At 45.1% G+C, this 14,960-nt stretch overlaps 1 protein-coding gene across 5 annotated transcripts in view; it reads right to left on the bottom strand.

Annotated features, from left to right (window-relative positions):
• PARD3B (par-3 family cell polarity regulator beta) overlaps positions 1-11,364 on the bottom strand; it is a 734,574-nt gene extending 723,210 nt beyond the window's left edge. The window contains exon 1 of one of the 5 annotated variants that reach the window (XM_053281579.1): positions 10,162-11,364. In XM_053281579.1, the coding sequence (XP_053137554.1) occupies positions 10,162-10,281 (120 nt within the window). In that variant the 5' untranslated portion in view covers positions 10,282-11,364. The remainder of the gene's footprint in view (positions 1-10,161) is intronic. The other 4 variants (XM_053281603.1, XM_053281561.1, XM_053281583.1 and 1 more) reach the window with 4 other exon arrangements.
• Positions 11,365-14,960: the final 3,596 nt, after the last annotated feature.

Below are 14,960 nucleotides of genomic sequence, written 5' to 3'. Positions count from 1 at the left end.
CTACCTTGCCACTTCTGCCCCTGTAGATCTTCCGTATACCAAGAAGCCTGTTTTGAAGCAGGTCGGAGAGGACGCTTAGGAGCAATCGTGTCTACTACCCTGGTGAGCATGTTATTCCAGTTTTGCACCAGGGCATCAACAGGATCACCAGCAGAGCCAACATTAAATCCCTCCAAGGCTTCTTGGAATCCTATTGGATCCAATAACCTCTTTGGGTGGTATGATCCCCATCACTCGTTGAGGTCATCTGGAGAGGTCCATCTCCAGTTACCACCGGTACGTCTGGTGGCAACTCGGAACCGGGCCTTTTCTGTAGCTGCTCCTTGTCTATGGAATGCACTCCCAGCAGATATCTGCAGTTTAGGCTCACTGTCGGCCTTTAAGAGAGCCCTAAAAACCTATTTATTTGGTCTGGCCTTCCAAGGCTTGTAAAGTGTTGTTTTTAAATGTATTTTAATTGGTTTTAAATAGTTTTAATCATTTTTGAATTGTTTTTATATTATTTTTAAGCATTGTTTTAATTGTGGGTTTTATGTCTTTTTAAAAGTTGTTGTACACCGCCCAGAGCCTCTGGATGGGGTGGTTTATAAATGTAATAAATAAATAAATAGGATCAATCAATGCATTTCAGATTAGGACTGTAGACGTCAGTAATTTTGGAATTCGAACACAGGAAATCCCAGACCCCACCACCAGGAGGCATGGAGCAAGTGCCCCAGGTAGTGCACTGGTGATGGTGGTAGCAGCAGCCTTTAACCACTTTGAAGCAGCTCTCAGCAGAACTACCATCCCCGTGCACCCATGTGTCATCCCAACAGCTGCGCAGACTTCCCAGGCAGACTTCCCTCTGCCTCACTCCTTGCAAGCTCCTGAGAATTGCTGCACTGCCCAGCTGCCCCCATGCCAATGCTGGGTGGGCAGTTACAGGGCCATCGCACTACCTGGGGCATAGGAACATAGGAAGCTGCCATATACTGAGTCAGACCATTGGTCTATCTTCTTAGTATTGTCTTCACAGACTGGCAGCAGCTTCTCCAAAGTTGCAGGCAGGAATCTCTCTCAGCCCTATCTTGGAGATGCTGCCAGGAAGGGAACTTGGAACCTTCTGCTCTTCCCAGAGTGGCTCCATCCCCTAAGGAGAAGATCTTACAGTGCTCACACTTCTAGTCTCCCATTCATATGCAATCAGGGCAGACCCTGCTTAGCTATGGGGACAAGTCATGCTTGCTACCACAAGACCAGCTCTCTGTCCCAGCACTTGCCCCACTTTCCAATGCCTCCTAGTGGAGGGGGGAGGGGCTGGGATTTCCAGTGTCGGAAATCCAAAGTTGCCAACACACTCAGTCCTATTTCAGATAAAATCCCTTATCAAGGATTTTACAGTAGAAGAATTATGGTGAGGTTGGTTGGTATAGCCTCTTCAAAATGTTTTATTAAGTTGTGAAAGAGCCCTTGATAAACTATTTTCTCTGAACTGCAATGGGCCTATTAAAGGCCACAGTAAAGCATCCAAGGGTTCTCAAACAGAATGCTGTCCAAAGCACAATGAGAGATTAAACTGTGAAGGCACCAATTTCAGTTGTGTGTTTGTTTAAAAACTCACAAAAGTGTAAACCAAATTCCTTTTTCCTTGGTCGAGAGATGCTAAAAGGTAAAGTGTGCTTACTAGGACAAAAAAAAAGTTGCAACTTGGTCACTGATTATCTACATACTGTGCTTACTGATCCTCTACTAAGAGGAATGGCCTTCTGCCTACTAAGGGAAACTTCCAACTACCTTTTCCCCATCTATGATCAGTTGAAGATGTAAGCAATGGAAGAGCAGAAACATTCAGATGTTCAGAAGTACAAACTATTAAATGAGAACTGTAGTGAAGCTGGCTATGAGAATCCTATACCATTCAGTAATTAGCCTAAAGCCAATCAAAGGCCTTAGAGTTGGTAAAATGCCAGAGCAGGAAAAACTTTCCCCAGTTACAAGTGTTGATTGTACAGGTGAAACTCGAAAAATTAGAATATCGTGCAAAAGTCCATTAATTTCAGTAATGCAAATTAAAAGGTGAAACTGATATATGAGATAGACACATTACATGCAAAGCGAGATACGTCAAGCCTTAATTTGTTATAATTGTGATGATCATGGCGTACAGCTCATGAGAACCCCAAATCCACAATCCCAGAAAATTAGAATATTACATGAAACCAATAAAACAAGGATTGTAAATAGAACAATATCGGACCTCTGAAAAGTATAAGCATGCATATGTATTCAAGTATTTGGTTTGGGCCCCTTTTGCAGCAATTACTGCCTCAATGCGGCGTGGCATGGATGCTATCAGCCTGTGGCACTGCTGAGGTGTTATGGAAGACCAGGATGCTTCAATAGCGGCCTTCAGCTCTTCTGCATTGTTTGGTCTCATGTCTCTCAACCTTCTCTTGGCAATGCCCCATAGATTCTCTATGGGGTTCAGGTCAGGCGAGTTTGCTGGCCAATCAAGCACAGTAATCCCATGGTCATTGAACCAGGTTTTGGTACTTTTGGCAGTGTGGGCAGGTGCCAAGTCCTGCTGGAAAATGAAGTCAGCATCCCCACACAGCTCGTCTGCGGAAGGAAGCATGAAGTGCTCTAAAATCTCCTGATAGACGGCTGAGTTGACCCTGGACTTAATGAAGCACAGTGGACCAACACCAGCAGATGACATGGCTCCCCAAATCAACACAGACTGTGGAAACTTCACACTGGACTTCAAGCATCTTGCATTGTGTGCCTCTCCATTCTTCCTCCAGACTCTGGGTCCTTGGTTTCCAAATGAGATGCAAAAGTTGTTCTCATCAGAAAAGAGGACTTTGGACCACTGAGCAACAGACCAATTCTTTTTTTCTTGAGCCCAGGTAAGACGCTTCTGACGTTGTTTGTTGTTCAGGAGCGGCTTGACAAGAGGAATACGACATTTGAAACCCATGTCCAGGATCCGTCTGTGTGTGGTGGCTCTTGATGCACTAACTCCAGCCTCAGTCCACTCCTTGTGAAAGTCCCCAACACTTTTGAATGGCCTTTTCCTGACAATCCTCTCCAGGCTGTGGTCATCCCTGCTGCTTGTGCACCTTTTTCTTCCACACTTTTCCCTTCCACATAACTTTCTATTAATGTGCTTTGATACAGCACTTTGGGAACATACAACTTCTTTTGCAATTACCTTTTGAGGCTTTCCCTCCTTATGGAGGGTGTCAATGATGGTTTTCTGCACAACTGTCAAGTCAGCAGTCTTTCCCATGATTGTGATTCCTAATGAACCAGACTGAGAGACCATTTAAAGGCTCAGGAACCCTTTGCAGGTGTTATGGATTGATTAGCTGATTGGAGTGGGACACCTGGAGCCTAGACTGTTGAACCTTTTCACAATATTCTAATTTTCTGGGATTGTGGATTTGGGGTTCTCATGAGCTGTACGCCATGATCATCACAATTATAACAAATTAAGGCTTGACTTATCTCGCTTTGCATGTAATGCGTCTATCTCATATATCAGTTTCACCTTTTAATTTGCATTACTGAAATTAATGAACTTTTGCACGATGTTCTAATTTTTCGAGTTTCACCTGTATCTGTTAAAAGTCACCTGTAATAACCATTTGTTCAGGGAAATGATGGCCACTTCTGTATTCTCCAGGACTATTTAATGCTGCTGATTTGATTGCTTACATTCTATGAATTTTATCACTGCACCTTGATTTAAATTTGGCAGAGCTACCAGAGACCAGGTAAAACTGCTTTGAGGATCAGATCTGACCACCAGTCAGGAACCCATTCCCCTCCCTTTCCTCAGCAGCTTTCCTTGTGTTTATTTTTTAGACCACAATGCCCTTCAGGCAAAGGTCTGGTCGTCTCTTCCTTTCAAAGTTCCATGGACATAGATGGCACTATACAAATAACCACCCTGGTTTAGATTTATTTCATTTATTTATTGTTCAATTTATATACTGCTTTTCATTAAAATAATCCCAAAGTGGTTTACAACATAATTAAAACAATGCATGATTAAAATACAAAAGTACAGTTCATATAAATTTAAAATAATCTCTTTTTAAAAATCTAATAACCCATTAAAAATACATAAAACACAAAGCAGCAGCAGTAAAAACAATACTTTCATTCAAAAGCCTGGGTGAAGAGCCACATCTTTACTTTTTTCCTAAAAACTGTCACAGAGACTGAGGAGCAGGTGCCAGCCATGAGAGCATTCCAAAGCCTGGGGGCAATAATCGAGAAGGCCCTGTCCCACGTGCTCGACAACCAAGCCTCTCTCACTGTCAGCACACGGAGCAGAGCCCCCTCGGATGATCTTGTCAAGCAGGCAGAAACCCTTGAGAGCAGGCGGTCCTTCACATATCCAGGACCCAAACCATTAAGGGCTCTAAAGATCAAAACCAGAACTTTCAATTAGACCTAGAAACAAACTGGTAGCCAGTGCAGCTCTTTCAGAATGTGTGTAGTATGATCCCAACGAGCAGCTCCAGATACAATCCTAACTGCTACATTTTGCACTAGCTGCCGTTTCCGAATATTCTTCAGGGGCAGCTCCAAGTAGAGCACGTTACAGTAATTCAGCCACTATGTGACTAGGGCGTGGGTAACTGTGGCCAGATCTGCCTTCTTGAGAAAGGGATGCAGCTGACACACTAGCCAAAGCTGTGCAAAGGAATCCCTGGCCATTGCCTCCACCTGAGCTCACAGGTCCTGACTGACTCATGCCTCCTTTTAAAAGGAGGTGCTTCTTTTAAATATTGACTTATCTGTTTTAAAAATTTTGTCCATGTACAACAGTGTTAACCCAAAATATGTATGTGTGTGGCGATCAGGGGAGCGAGAACCATATGTATGACACTGAATGAAGTACAAACTCTAAAAGTTTGACCCCTCTTTTTTTTCTCCAAGTCTTTGGAATGTTTGTTTTGGATTCCTTAACTTCTTGTTTCCTTATGAAACAAAGGTTTGATTGCTAATTTCTGTGTAAAGCAAACAATGTCAGTATCGGCCTAGATAAATACAGAGGCACTTTCGATACTATATACACCAATAACTCAAAATGTTCAAAGACAGAAGAAGCTGAATCTTCATATTTTTTCCCATGGAAATGGAAATGGAATTTCTTCCCATGCTGCTTAAGAGTTAAGTTTAATTATCCAAAGCAAACTTCCCACACACATACACATTACTCAGACTTCATTCCAGATTCCTATGAAGTAGATTTTACTAACTGGAAATTAGTAAGTATACCAAATTGGGCAAGGCCTAAAACTCTATAACAACTCAGTAAGAAACAATTTCTTGCATTATATTACAGAGCAACAACATACACATTTCATCAGTCCCCTAATATTTCTTTCATAGGTTTAGACAGCTCATAAGCACTAGAACTGCAAGAGAAGTAGGAACAATGTGCAGAGCAGTGGCTAGAGCAGGAATTCTCAAACTTGGGTCCTCAGGTGTTATTGGACTTCAACTCCCATAATCCCCAGCTTCAGTGGCCTTTGGTTGGGGATTATGGGAGTTGAAGTCCAATAACACCTGAGGACCCAAGTTTGAGAATCACTGGGCTAGAGTGTTGGACTAGTATCAGGGAGACCAAAGTTCAAATCCCCATTCAGCCGTGAAGCTCACTGGATGACTTCGGGCCATTCACTTATCTCTCACCCTCACCTACTTCAGAGAGTTGTTGTAAGGATAAACATAACCATATACACTGATCTAGGCTCCTCAGAGGAATAGTGGGTATAAATATAAAGAAAAACATTAAAGTTCAGAACATTTAAAGCAAGCATAGGCAACCTTGGATCTCCAGCTACAGCTGAACTACAATTTATTGTGGCTGGGGATAACGGGAGCTGCAGTTCAACAACAGCTGGAGACCTAAAGTTGCCCACCCCAAAACTAGAAGCTGTTTGAAGAAATGTAGACACTATTATTATACTGCAATGCAAATAATGCATAGTCTTGTGTACAATTTTAATGCATATTAATTAATATACAATGCAAGATACTTCCATGTCAAGAGAAAAAGAATGTTTCCTAGGGCTATTTCTGCACTGTCTCCATTAAAAGGGTATTTTGTGCATCAAACAACTCTCAGGTTGTAAAGCAGCATTACCAAGTAAGAAAATGTGCCTATAATCAGCACTTCTAAATCAATCATATGACATACAGGTACCTAGGTTTTATAGTTTTTACAGAGCAATAAAAACTAAAACATTTACTGAGTACCTGATTTACATTATCAGTTTGTTTTTATACATGTTTTATTACATTCATTCAGAGCCAAGGCTCAAAGGACTACATCACAAGGTTTGCCACCCAATGCCACAATGGAATATGCTCAACCACTTTCCCCTCCTACATTCGCTACTATATTTCACACAGCTCAGTATGATACAAACGTAGCATCTCAGTAAACATCCCCCAAACAGTGATCACATCTCAAAGAGGCTAGAGAGGAGGGCAAACAGAAATTAAAAATATCCCATATGGGGAAAGCAAGGCATATCAGCTAGCTTGGCGTGTATGGAAACAAAGCTGCAGACATCACGAATCTCTAAATGTTTCAAATGCCAGTTCACTCTTTTCCTACCCATAGGCTTGTTTTCAGGTTGCATTTCCTAAGTTCATGCTATTGTTACTGTTACTACAAGATAGACATATGAAACCAATGGTCTAGTTGAATATTTATACTCTGAATGACAATGACTAAGGGTGTGCAGAACCAGTTTTAATTGAAATGGGTTCAATTTGAACAGACCCGATTCAACCTCGAACCAAACCAGCCTCAAATAAAAGGCTGCCGGTCTGAGTTTGGACCAAACCAAGCCCAGTCTATTACAGACTGATTTGACCCAGTTTGATGGGCAATGCTTGTAAAGGGGAATCCATTGAGGATTCCCCTTTACAAGCAAAGGGGAATCCTGCCTTTAAAAGGCTTCTAAGGGAGGCGAGCAGGCACCTCACCAGCAGCGGCAGCTCCAGATCCTCTAAATCCTGGTGCTCCCCACAGCAGCACAGCCCGCATGGCGGCAACACAGTTCCAGCCTCCATGCATGCGTGGAGGTCACGCAAATGCCCTCCGTGAATGTGCAGAGGCCAGAACCACACCACTGCCATGCAGGCTGCACTGCTGGGGGAGCACCAGGGTTTAGAGGAGCAGCTGCTCGTAAGATTCCCTCTCGCCGCCCCCCCCAGTCATCCTTAAAAGCCTTTTAAGGGTACGAGGCCCCTTTACAAGCATAGCCCAAACCAGTTCAACTGAACAGACTGAACCGCTGGTCGGTTTGACCAAACCAGTTTGCGGACCAGCGGTTCGGACTGAATTTGAACTAAACCGTAAAAACCTGTGCACACCCTTAACAATGACCTTCCAGGGTCTTGAGCAGAAGTTTTGTTTGTTTGTTTGTTTGTTTGTTTGTTTGTTTGTTTGTTTGTTTGTTTGGAGCAGAAGTAGCCATGATACAAGACATCCCTTAACTGGAGATGCCACACAGCATTCTATAAGCTCTGCACTCTTCTACCATAGAGCAGTGGTATCCCCTTCCTAGTGAGACAGGCTCCCCAGTAGAGAAACCAAATCCTGATTCCCCACATAACAGGTAGGAATGCTGGCCACTAAACTAACAAGAGGTCATCACTGAACAAACCTAATAACCCACAGCACTGTGGCCATGTTGGTGCAAAACATGCCATGGATAGCAGGCATGCTTCGCAAACAGCAGCTTGGGAGCCACATGAAGCTATCAAGCAGTTCCAACAATTAGAGCAAGTGTGTTCTGGACATGCAACCAATGCTAGTATCACAGGAGATACAGTAGGAACCAGTGATAGGAGTACTACCCAAGTGTAGCCTCCACATAAAGAATCTCTAGGACTAGTGAGAAGGAAACAGCATAGGGCTGGAGGAAGTGTTACAGTTGCCAGCGAGATACCAATGGTGAATGATCTCTGCCCAATCTATAACATTTAAAAGTATGGCCATCATTCTCTGGGACTCCAAACCGTTGGGCCATGATTTCTTTTAGCTGCTGGAGGAGATATGAAAAGGAAAGTCAAGGTGTGAGGACTCAGGGCTTCCAAGGGCAGCCAGTAAGAGGGCACCTTACCAGGGGTGAGTGTGGAGTCTCAAAGTATGATGGCCATACCTCTTACTGCATCCCAGCTGCCCTTAGAAGCCCCACATTTTGACTTTCCTTTTCACACCTCCTCCAGGAGCTAAAAGAAAATCATGGCACTGCAGTTTGGAGACTCAAAGTATGATGGCCAAGCTCTACATGGTAACTGTTAGAGGCCTAGGGAAAGCCCCAATTTCACATATACACTGATGAAATCTTAGCTGTCGGTGACAGACCAGGAGAGGGATCTTTGTGTCATGGAGGACAGCTCACTGAAAGTGTCAACTTCATGCACGGCAGCTGTGAAAAAAATCCAATTCCATAGCTGGAATCGTTAGGAAGGGGGTTGAAAATAAAAATGCTAATATCATAATGCCCTTATACACAACTATGGCCATATTTGGAGCACTGAGTACAGTTCTCGTCACCATACCTTAAGGACATTGTAGAACTGGGAAAGGTGCAGAAGAGAGCAACTGAGATGATAAGAGGCCTGGAGCACCTTCCCTAAAAGGCATGGCTACAGTATCTGGGGCTTTTTCGTTTAGAAAAAAGGTGACTGAGGGGAGACATGATAGAGCAGGGATTCTCAACAGTGGGTCCCCAGATTTTTTTTTACTTAAACTCCCATAATCCCCAACCAAAGGCCACTGGGGCTAGGAATTATGGGAGTTGAAGTCCAATAACTTCTGGGGACCCAACACTGAGAATCCTTGTGATAGAGGTCTATAAAATCATGCATGGTGTGGAGAAAGTTGATAGGGAGAAAAATTTCTCTCTCTCGCATGACCTTAGAACCAGGAGTCATCCTATGAAACTGACTGCCAAGAAATTTAGGACTGACAAAAGGAAGTATTTTTTCACACAAAGCATAATCAACCTATGGAATTCTCTGCCACAAGATGTGGTGACAGTTAACAACCTGGATAGCTTTAAGAGGGGGTTAGATAAATTCATGGAAAACAGATCTATCAGTGGCTACTAGTCTGAGGGCTATAGGCCACCTCCAGCCTCAGGATGCCTCTAAATGCCAGTTGCAGGGGAGCAACAGCAGGAGAGAGAGCATGCCCTCAGCTCTTGTCTGTGGGATTCCCAGGAGCACCTGGTGGGCCACTGTATGAAACAGGATGCTGGACTAGATGGGCCTTGGCCTGATCCAGCAGGGCAGTTCTTTTGAGATCACTCATCACAAGGAGACAGATTTTTGTGCCATCTCCTTGGCAGAAGTAATGGATGCTCCAGTCATTGGGATGTTACTATGGTACAATGATAGGAGTTAAGCGATTTTGTATTATGTCTTTCATCCATATAAGTATATAGCTCTACAGGAGACTCTGATCACCTCTGATCTTGAATTTCAAAATGAAAATGAAAAATAATTCCGTTCACTGGTCTGAAGTCTGTGGCACTTCAGAACTTAAATTAAAAACAAGGCACTTAAAGTGGTAAACGAAATAAAGCCAAACATTTAAACTTGCCAACTTTAGCAATTCATACCAAAGTATTTGGCAGCACTGCTCAGAATGTTATTCCAGTCTCTAGTCTGTTTCATCCAATAGCTAAAACTGATTGAGTAACACTTCACAATACATCTGGATCACATCAGCCCACTCACTCCAAGTTTGATGTTGCTGTTTGCAACACAGACCAGATCTTAAAACACACGCACACAAAAAAAACATCAGCCACACATAGACACTACATTTCTTTCCTTAGGTAACTTAGAATATGTTTACAAGCAAACACTTTGAGGACAAAATTGACAATGAACATCACAATCCCATCCCTCAGCTTACTTTGTAATGGCACTTTTGACAGCTATCTACCACTCTTCAACTACATAAAAATGCTATTCAGCTGCTCACAAGATGCTTTATCTCCAAAATATTTACACAGGCAAAAGTATGTTCCTGTATGGTCGCAGTATGGCCCAATCCCCCTGCACCAAGGAACTATGCTACCAGGTGACTCAGGCAGTGCTCACAATGTTACCGGTGAAGCCATTCCTTACCTTTTCTTTGGTTCTCAGGTATCTCTGGAGAGCCTGATGGGTTAAGTCTCTGACCCGGATCTGTCCATCTTTACAGGGAACTACAATCCCCGTCTTGCCAAAACAAACTGTCACTTTCATCTTATCCAAATGAAAACAAGTTTAGAGGAGGGCTTTCCCCCTTTTTAAATAGGGAATCCAAATAAAAGAGGTGAGCAGTCTTGCCAGCGACAGGACAATCCTTCCAACAACAAAGCGGCCAAACTCTAAAACAAAACCCAAAGCCCACGGTGGGGAGAGGAGGAGGACGACCCTCCCTCCGCAGCAACAGGTGTTTGTGTTTAACCGTGAGCAGGGGGCAGAAGAGCCAGGGCCAGAGCTGCTTATCAAGGGAGGGGAACGGGCCTGAGAGATGAAACCAGCCAGCCCTCGTCTTGGAGGCAAGCAAAACGGTAACAAAGGTCATATACAAGTTTGCCAAGGAGGAGAATGGAGGGAGGGAAGAGAGGGAGGATTAAGGCAGACTATGGAAGGCTGTCGCCAATACACCGAGAAGGGAAGGGGGAAAGGCAAAGGGCCACTCACGCACTCACTCACCCCCCCGCCAAGAACCAGCCCAGCTATATGGGGGGCTTGGCAGGAGAAAACGGACAGACACGCAGGCAAGCGCGACCCGGGAGGGGGCGGGTCTTTCGTCCCTGCTCCGACCTTCTCCTAGGCTGTTCCCCCTGTGGCGGCGGCAGCAAAAGCAGGAAGGGGGAAAGAGGAAACGTCTCTTCCTCAAGAAGAGAAATGCACAGGCCGAGCTCGGGGACACGGCAAGCAGCCGCCGCCGCCGCCGCACTGCCTCATCGGGGGCTGGGCGGGGGGATGTTCCTCTCTCTGACCTCCTACCCCAATGCCCCACTCCCTCTCGGGGGCCGCCGCTGAGCACGCGCCCGGCCCCGGACGCTGTTTGTTGCTATTGCTGCTGCTTCAGTTCCCGCCCCTTCCCGCGCGCGCGCGCGGCCCCAGACTATTCCTCCCTCCCCCGCCGCCTTGCGGGTCAGCGTTCTGGAATCCCCGGAGGAAGGGAGCAGCTCCTAAGGTCTCGCTTTTTTCTCCCTTTGCATCCCCGCGGCGGCTTCTTGCTGTTCCCACCCCAACAAGCAAGCCCTGCCCGGCTCTTAAAGGGCCCGCAACACCGCCTGCCTAGTTTCTCTCCACCACCACCGCTTACTACTCTATAAGGGCAGTGGTATATATACTTCTACACAACTCAAAATGCACCAGCCCTTCCTATAGAATTGGAAAGTGGTGCGCTATTCTTTCTCCTTCTTCCCCTACTCCCAAACTCTGACCAAATTTTGTCTGAGCAGTTAGGATACTTGTGCAATACTTTCCTTGCTCTTGGTGACGACATGAGATTAATGGTGAGATTGTACTACGCTGGAGCGGAGTAACTTCCTCTCAAAGCCCTATTGCACTTATGTGAGAGTAAACCCCATTCAAGTCCGTGGTGGGACTTACGAATAATCACGTCACGTGCTCTGTGTCCGCCGTAGCGTAATTGATTTCTTATGATTGCTTGTCCTGGAAAGAACTTAATTTCCTAGAAGTCGTCAAATATCCCATGTATGTCATCGAAGCAAGTTGAAAGGGTACTGTGCAGTGCAACATTTGAATGCTTAATCAGAAGTAAGTCACACTATGTTCAACATAACTCACTCTTAGATAATATGGCTTAGATTACATCCTAAACTATTTTCGTCAGTCTTGAATGTCTGCATTCCCAGTGTTTTTATTCCAGATTAATCGTCCATATTATTTTAATTTATGTGAGATATTTGTTTAAAATATTCATTATAGCTAACAAACAAAATCAACAAATACCAAGAACATCAAATTGATAAGAATATCCTTATGAGTAAAACAGCAATAGCAGCTTCATAACACCCATCATTAAAATATCTGGAGAATAAATTGCCTTGACCAGGTACCTGAAGGTTGAATCCATGCAAGTGTCTCTGGGGAGAGTATTTCACAAGTGGGGAACCATGACAGAGAAGGCCCTCTAAAAGCAGAGTGGTGTAGTGGTTAGAGTGTTAGGGAGACCTGGGTTCATATCCTCATTCCTTGCCATGAAAATCACCTTTCATGTGTGACCGTGGGCCAGTCACTTTCTCAGCTTAACCTACTTTACAGTGCTGTTGTGATGATAAAATATGAACCATGTGCCCCACCTTGAATTCCTTGGAAGGATGGTAGGATAAAAAAAATATAATAATAAACAAGGCAAAGACTCTTGGACTAGCATCACCACAGATATACACTGCTTTGTAAGGAGAAAATGAAGCTACACTTTAGACACAGCAGTCCTCCCAGTGAGGCTGCAGAAAGTTGAGGGGGTTGCCACGTTTTTCATCTGGCATAATGTCTGTACCTTTAACAAGTGCATGACAGGAAGATATCCAGCAACAGAAGCTTTCCCCCTCAATGCATGTGTGTGCCAAGAAAAGCTTCATCAGTTAAACTTCTGCTTGTCACAAAGTTTTTAAAGACAGGAGCCTTGCCAGAAGGAAGAGTGACCATTCTGTTCCAGCATTGCAATAAGAATGTAATTTCAGAAAAATTACAGCTACAGCCAAATCTTATTTAATCACAGAACTTACTCATATGTAAACATATTTACAAATGAAGGCTTAATTATTCTACAGTCTGTCTTTGCACCATCTAGTCTTGTGCATCTTTTTGTAATGGGTATCCAGGAATAACTGTCCCAAATCAAATTTGGCAAACAGAATATATTATTAAAGGGGCACCGCATAGCCAGGGCTCAACTGCAAAATGAAAGGCTTGGGACAGCTGCATGGCAAGTAGAAATTTAATAGATTCATTCCTCCCAACAAGAAAATGCAATGATGGAGGGAAACAAAGTCTGTTGAGCTTGTACTTGTCATGCAATTTTTAAACTCATAGGGATCCTACCAGTGAAAGGTGATCAGTTTATCTGGAACCTGACTTCCTTCACTACAGGAAAAATAATTTTACTTCTTCCATGGATGTCTGTGTCATATATGGGGGCGGGGGGGGGATTTCCTCGATTCTTGGCAGAGATGATAGAATCGCATACCCACTGCAGTAAAGCAGCATTTGTAAAGTGGTTATCTGTATCCACCCAAACAGCCACTTTCCCACTTGATTAGCTTGTAACAAACTAAATTTCCCCTACGCTTCTGTTTTTGGAGAATTACTGGTTCTGAAAGGGAAGCTCACAATTTTGGAACTCCTTGACTATTCTAGTCCATTAAGATTTATGGCCAACAGGCAGTCTATGGGCTGGATATGATCTCCACAGATTCTGTTTTTGGTCCCAGGTAGTAAGGAACAGAGGTTCTGTATTTAAATGTTGCATCTCTCTTTTGGTTTTTGTATATAACTAGTATTTTTAAGCCCATTAAAATAACGGGCACTAGTACCTTTTTTCTTTCTTTTTGGTGTCCTTTATTCCTTCTCCCTTTCTCTTGCCCTCCTTTTTTCTCTCTCTCTCTCTCCTTCTTTTTCTTTCCCTCTTTTGTCTTTCGGGCTGGGGGTATAGTGCTTATTGCAAACTTTTTCAATTGTGTGTATTGTCTTTCGGGTGTTTTGGTGGGCGGGGGGTGTAGTGCTTAATGTAAACTTTTTGTGTGTGAGAGAGAGAGCGTACATGGGAGCGGTGAAAAGAGACCGGCCCGGACCCGGTGTCACTGTCAATCCCCGCCTCTCCCCGGTCCACGCTTCTTATTTGTTTTAGCGGCAGGGCTGGTCCCGCCGCGGCCGGCTCTGCCCTCACCGGTTTCTGCTTGTGAATGTTTGCTTTTGCGGCAGGGCTGGTTCCACCGCTGCCGTCTCTGCCTTCCCCTGGACTCCACGGCTTCTCCGCTGCTCCTCAATCAGGCTGGTTTCACTTCTGTCGCCTCTGCCCTTCCCGGTCCCCGCCTCTCTCTCTCTCTTTTTTGTTGCCATTATGTTTCCGCCACTGGTCAGGCTGGTCTCTTCTCCCTGCTCTAATCTCCCCGCCGCTTCAGTTTTTAACTCCGCCATTGCCGTCTCTGCTCTCCCGGTCCCCCCGCAGGCCCGTCTTTTTACTCTTTTCTTTTCTCCCCGCCATTTTTTCCCCCCGCTGCCGCCTCAGCCCTCCCGGATCCCCCGCTGCCGCCTCAGCCCTCCCGGTTCCCCCGCTGCCGCCTCAGCCCTCCCGGTTCCCCCGCTGCCGCCTCAGCCCTCCCGGTTCCCCCGCTGCCGCCTCAGCCCTCCCGGTTCCCCCGCTGCCGCCTGCTGTCGCTCAACATGGCCGCCTGTGTCTGGGCGGCCGTATCTTTCTCGGCCGTTCTGGGCATGCGCTCCGCACATGCCCAGAACGGCCGAGAAAGACACGGGCCGGAAAAGGACACGGGATCACGCTCAAGGTGATTATTATAGAGGATATGTCTATGAAAGTATGTGCAAAATTAGGCCAGAGTATAAGTGCTTATTGCATATGAAATCCTTGCTGCTAACAGGTGTAACTATTATGGAGCTGGCCACTCCTGACCACCAGACAATTGTTTGGTAAAAGAGCGTCAAAGATTGGGCTGTCTTTACATACCATTAGTACCACTACAAAAGCAAGGAGGCTCTACGCATAGAGGGCAATGAGGATCAGGGGATCAGGATCAGCCCCAATGAGGATCAGGATCAGCCCCTGGAAGTCCCAGAATGCCCCTCGTGGGTACGTGGGGCATTCTGAGGAGACCCCTGAGGCTGGGAGGGTTTTTGGAGCCTCTCAGTCGGGTGGTCTCCTCATGAGTCACCACAATGCG

The sequence above is a fragment of the Hemicordylus capensis genome, chromosome 1 (genome assembly GCF_027244095.1).
Source record: "Hemicordylus capensis ecotype Gifberg chromosome 1, rHemCap1.1.pri, whole genome shotgun sequence".
Classification (NCBI taxonomy): Eukaryota; Metazoa; Chordata; class Lepidosauria; order Squamata; family Cordylidae; genus Hemicordylus; species Hemicordylus capensis.
Note: the sequence above shows the minus strand (reverse complement) of the source record. Positions and strands in the feature narration are given on the sequence as shown.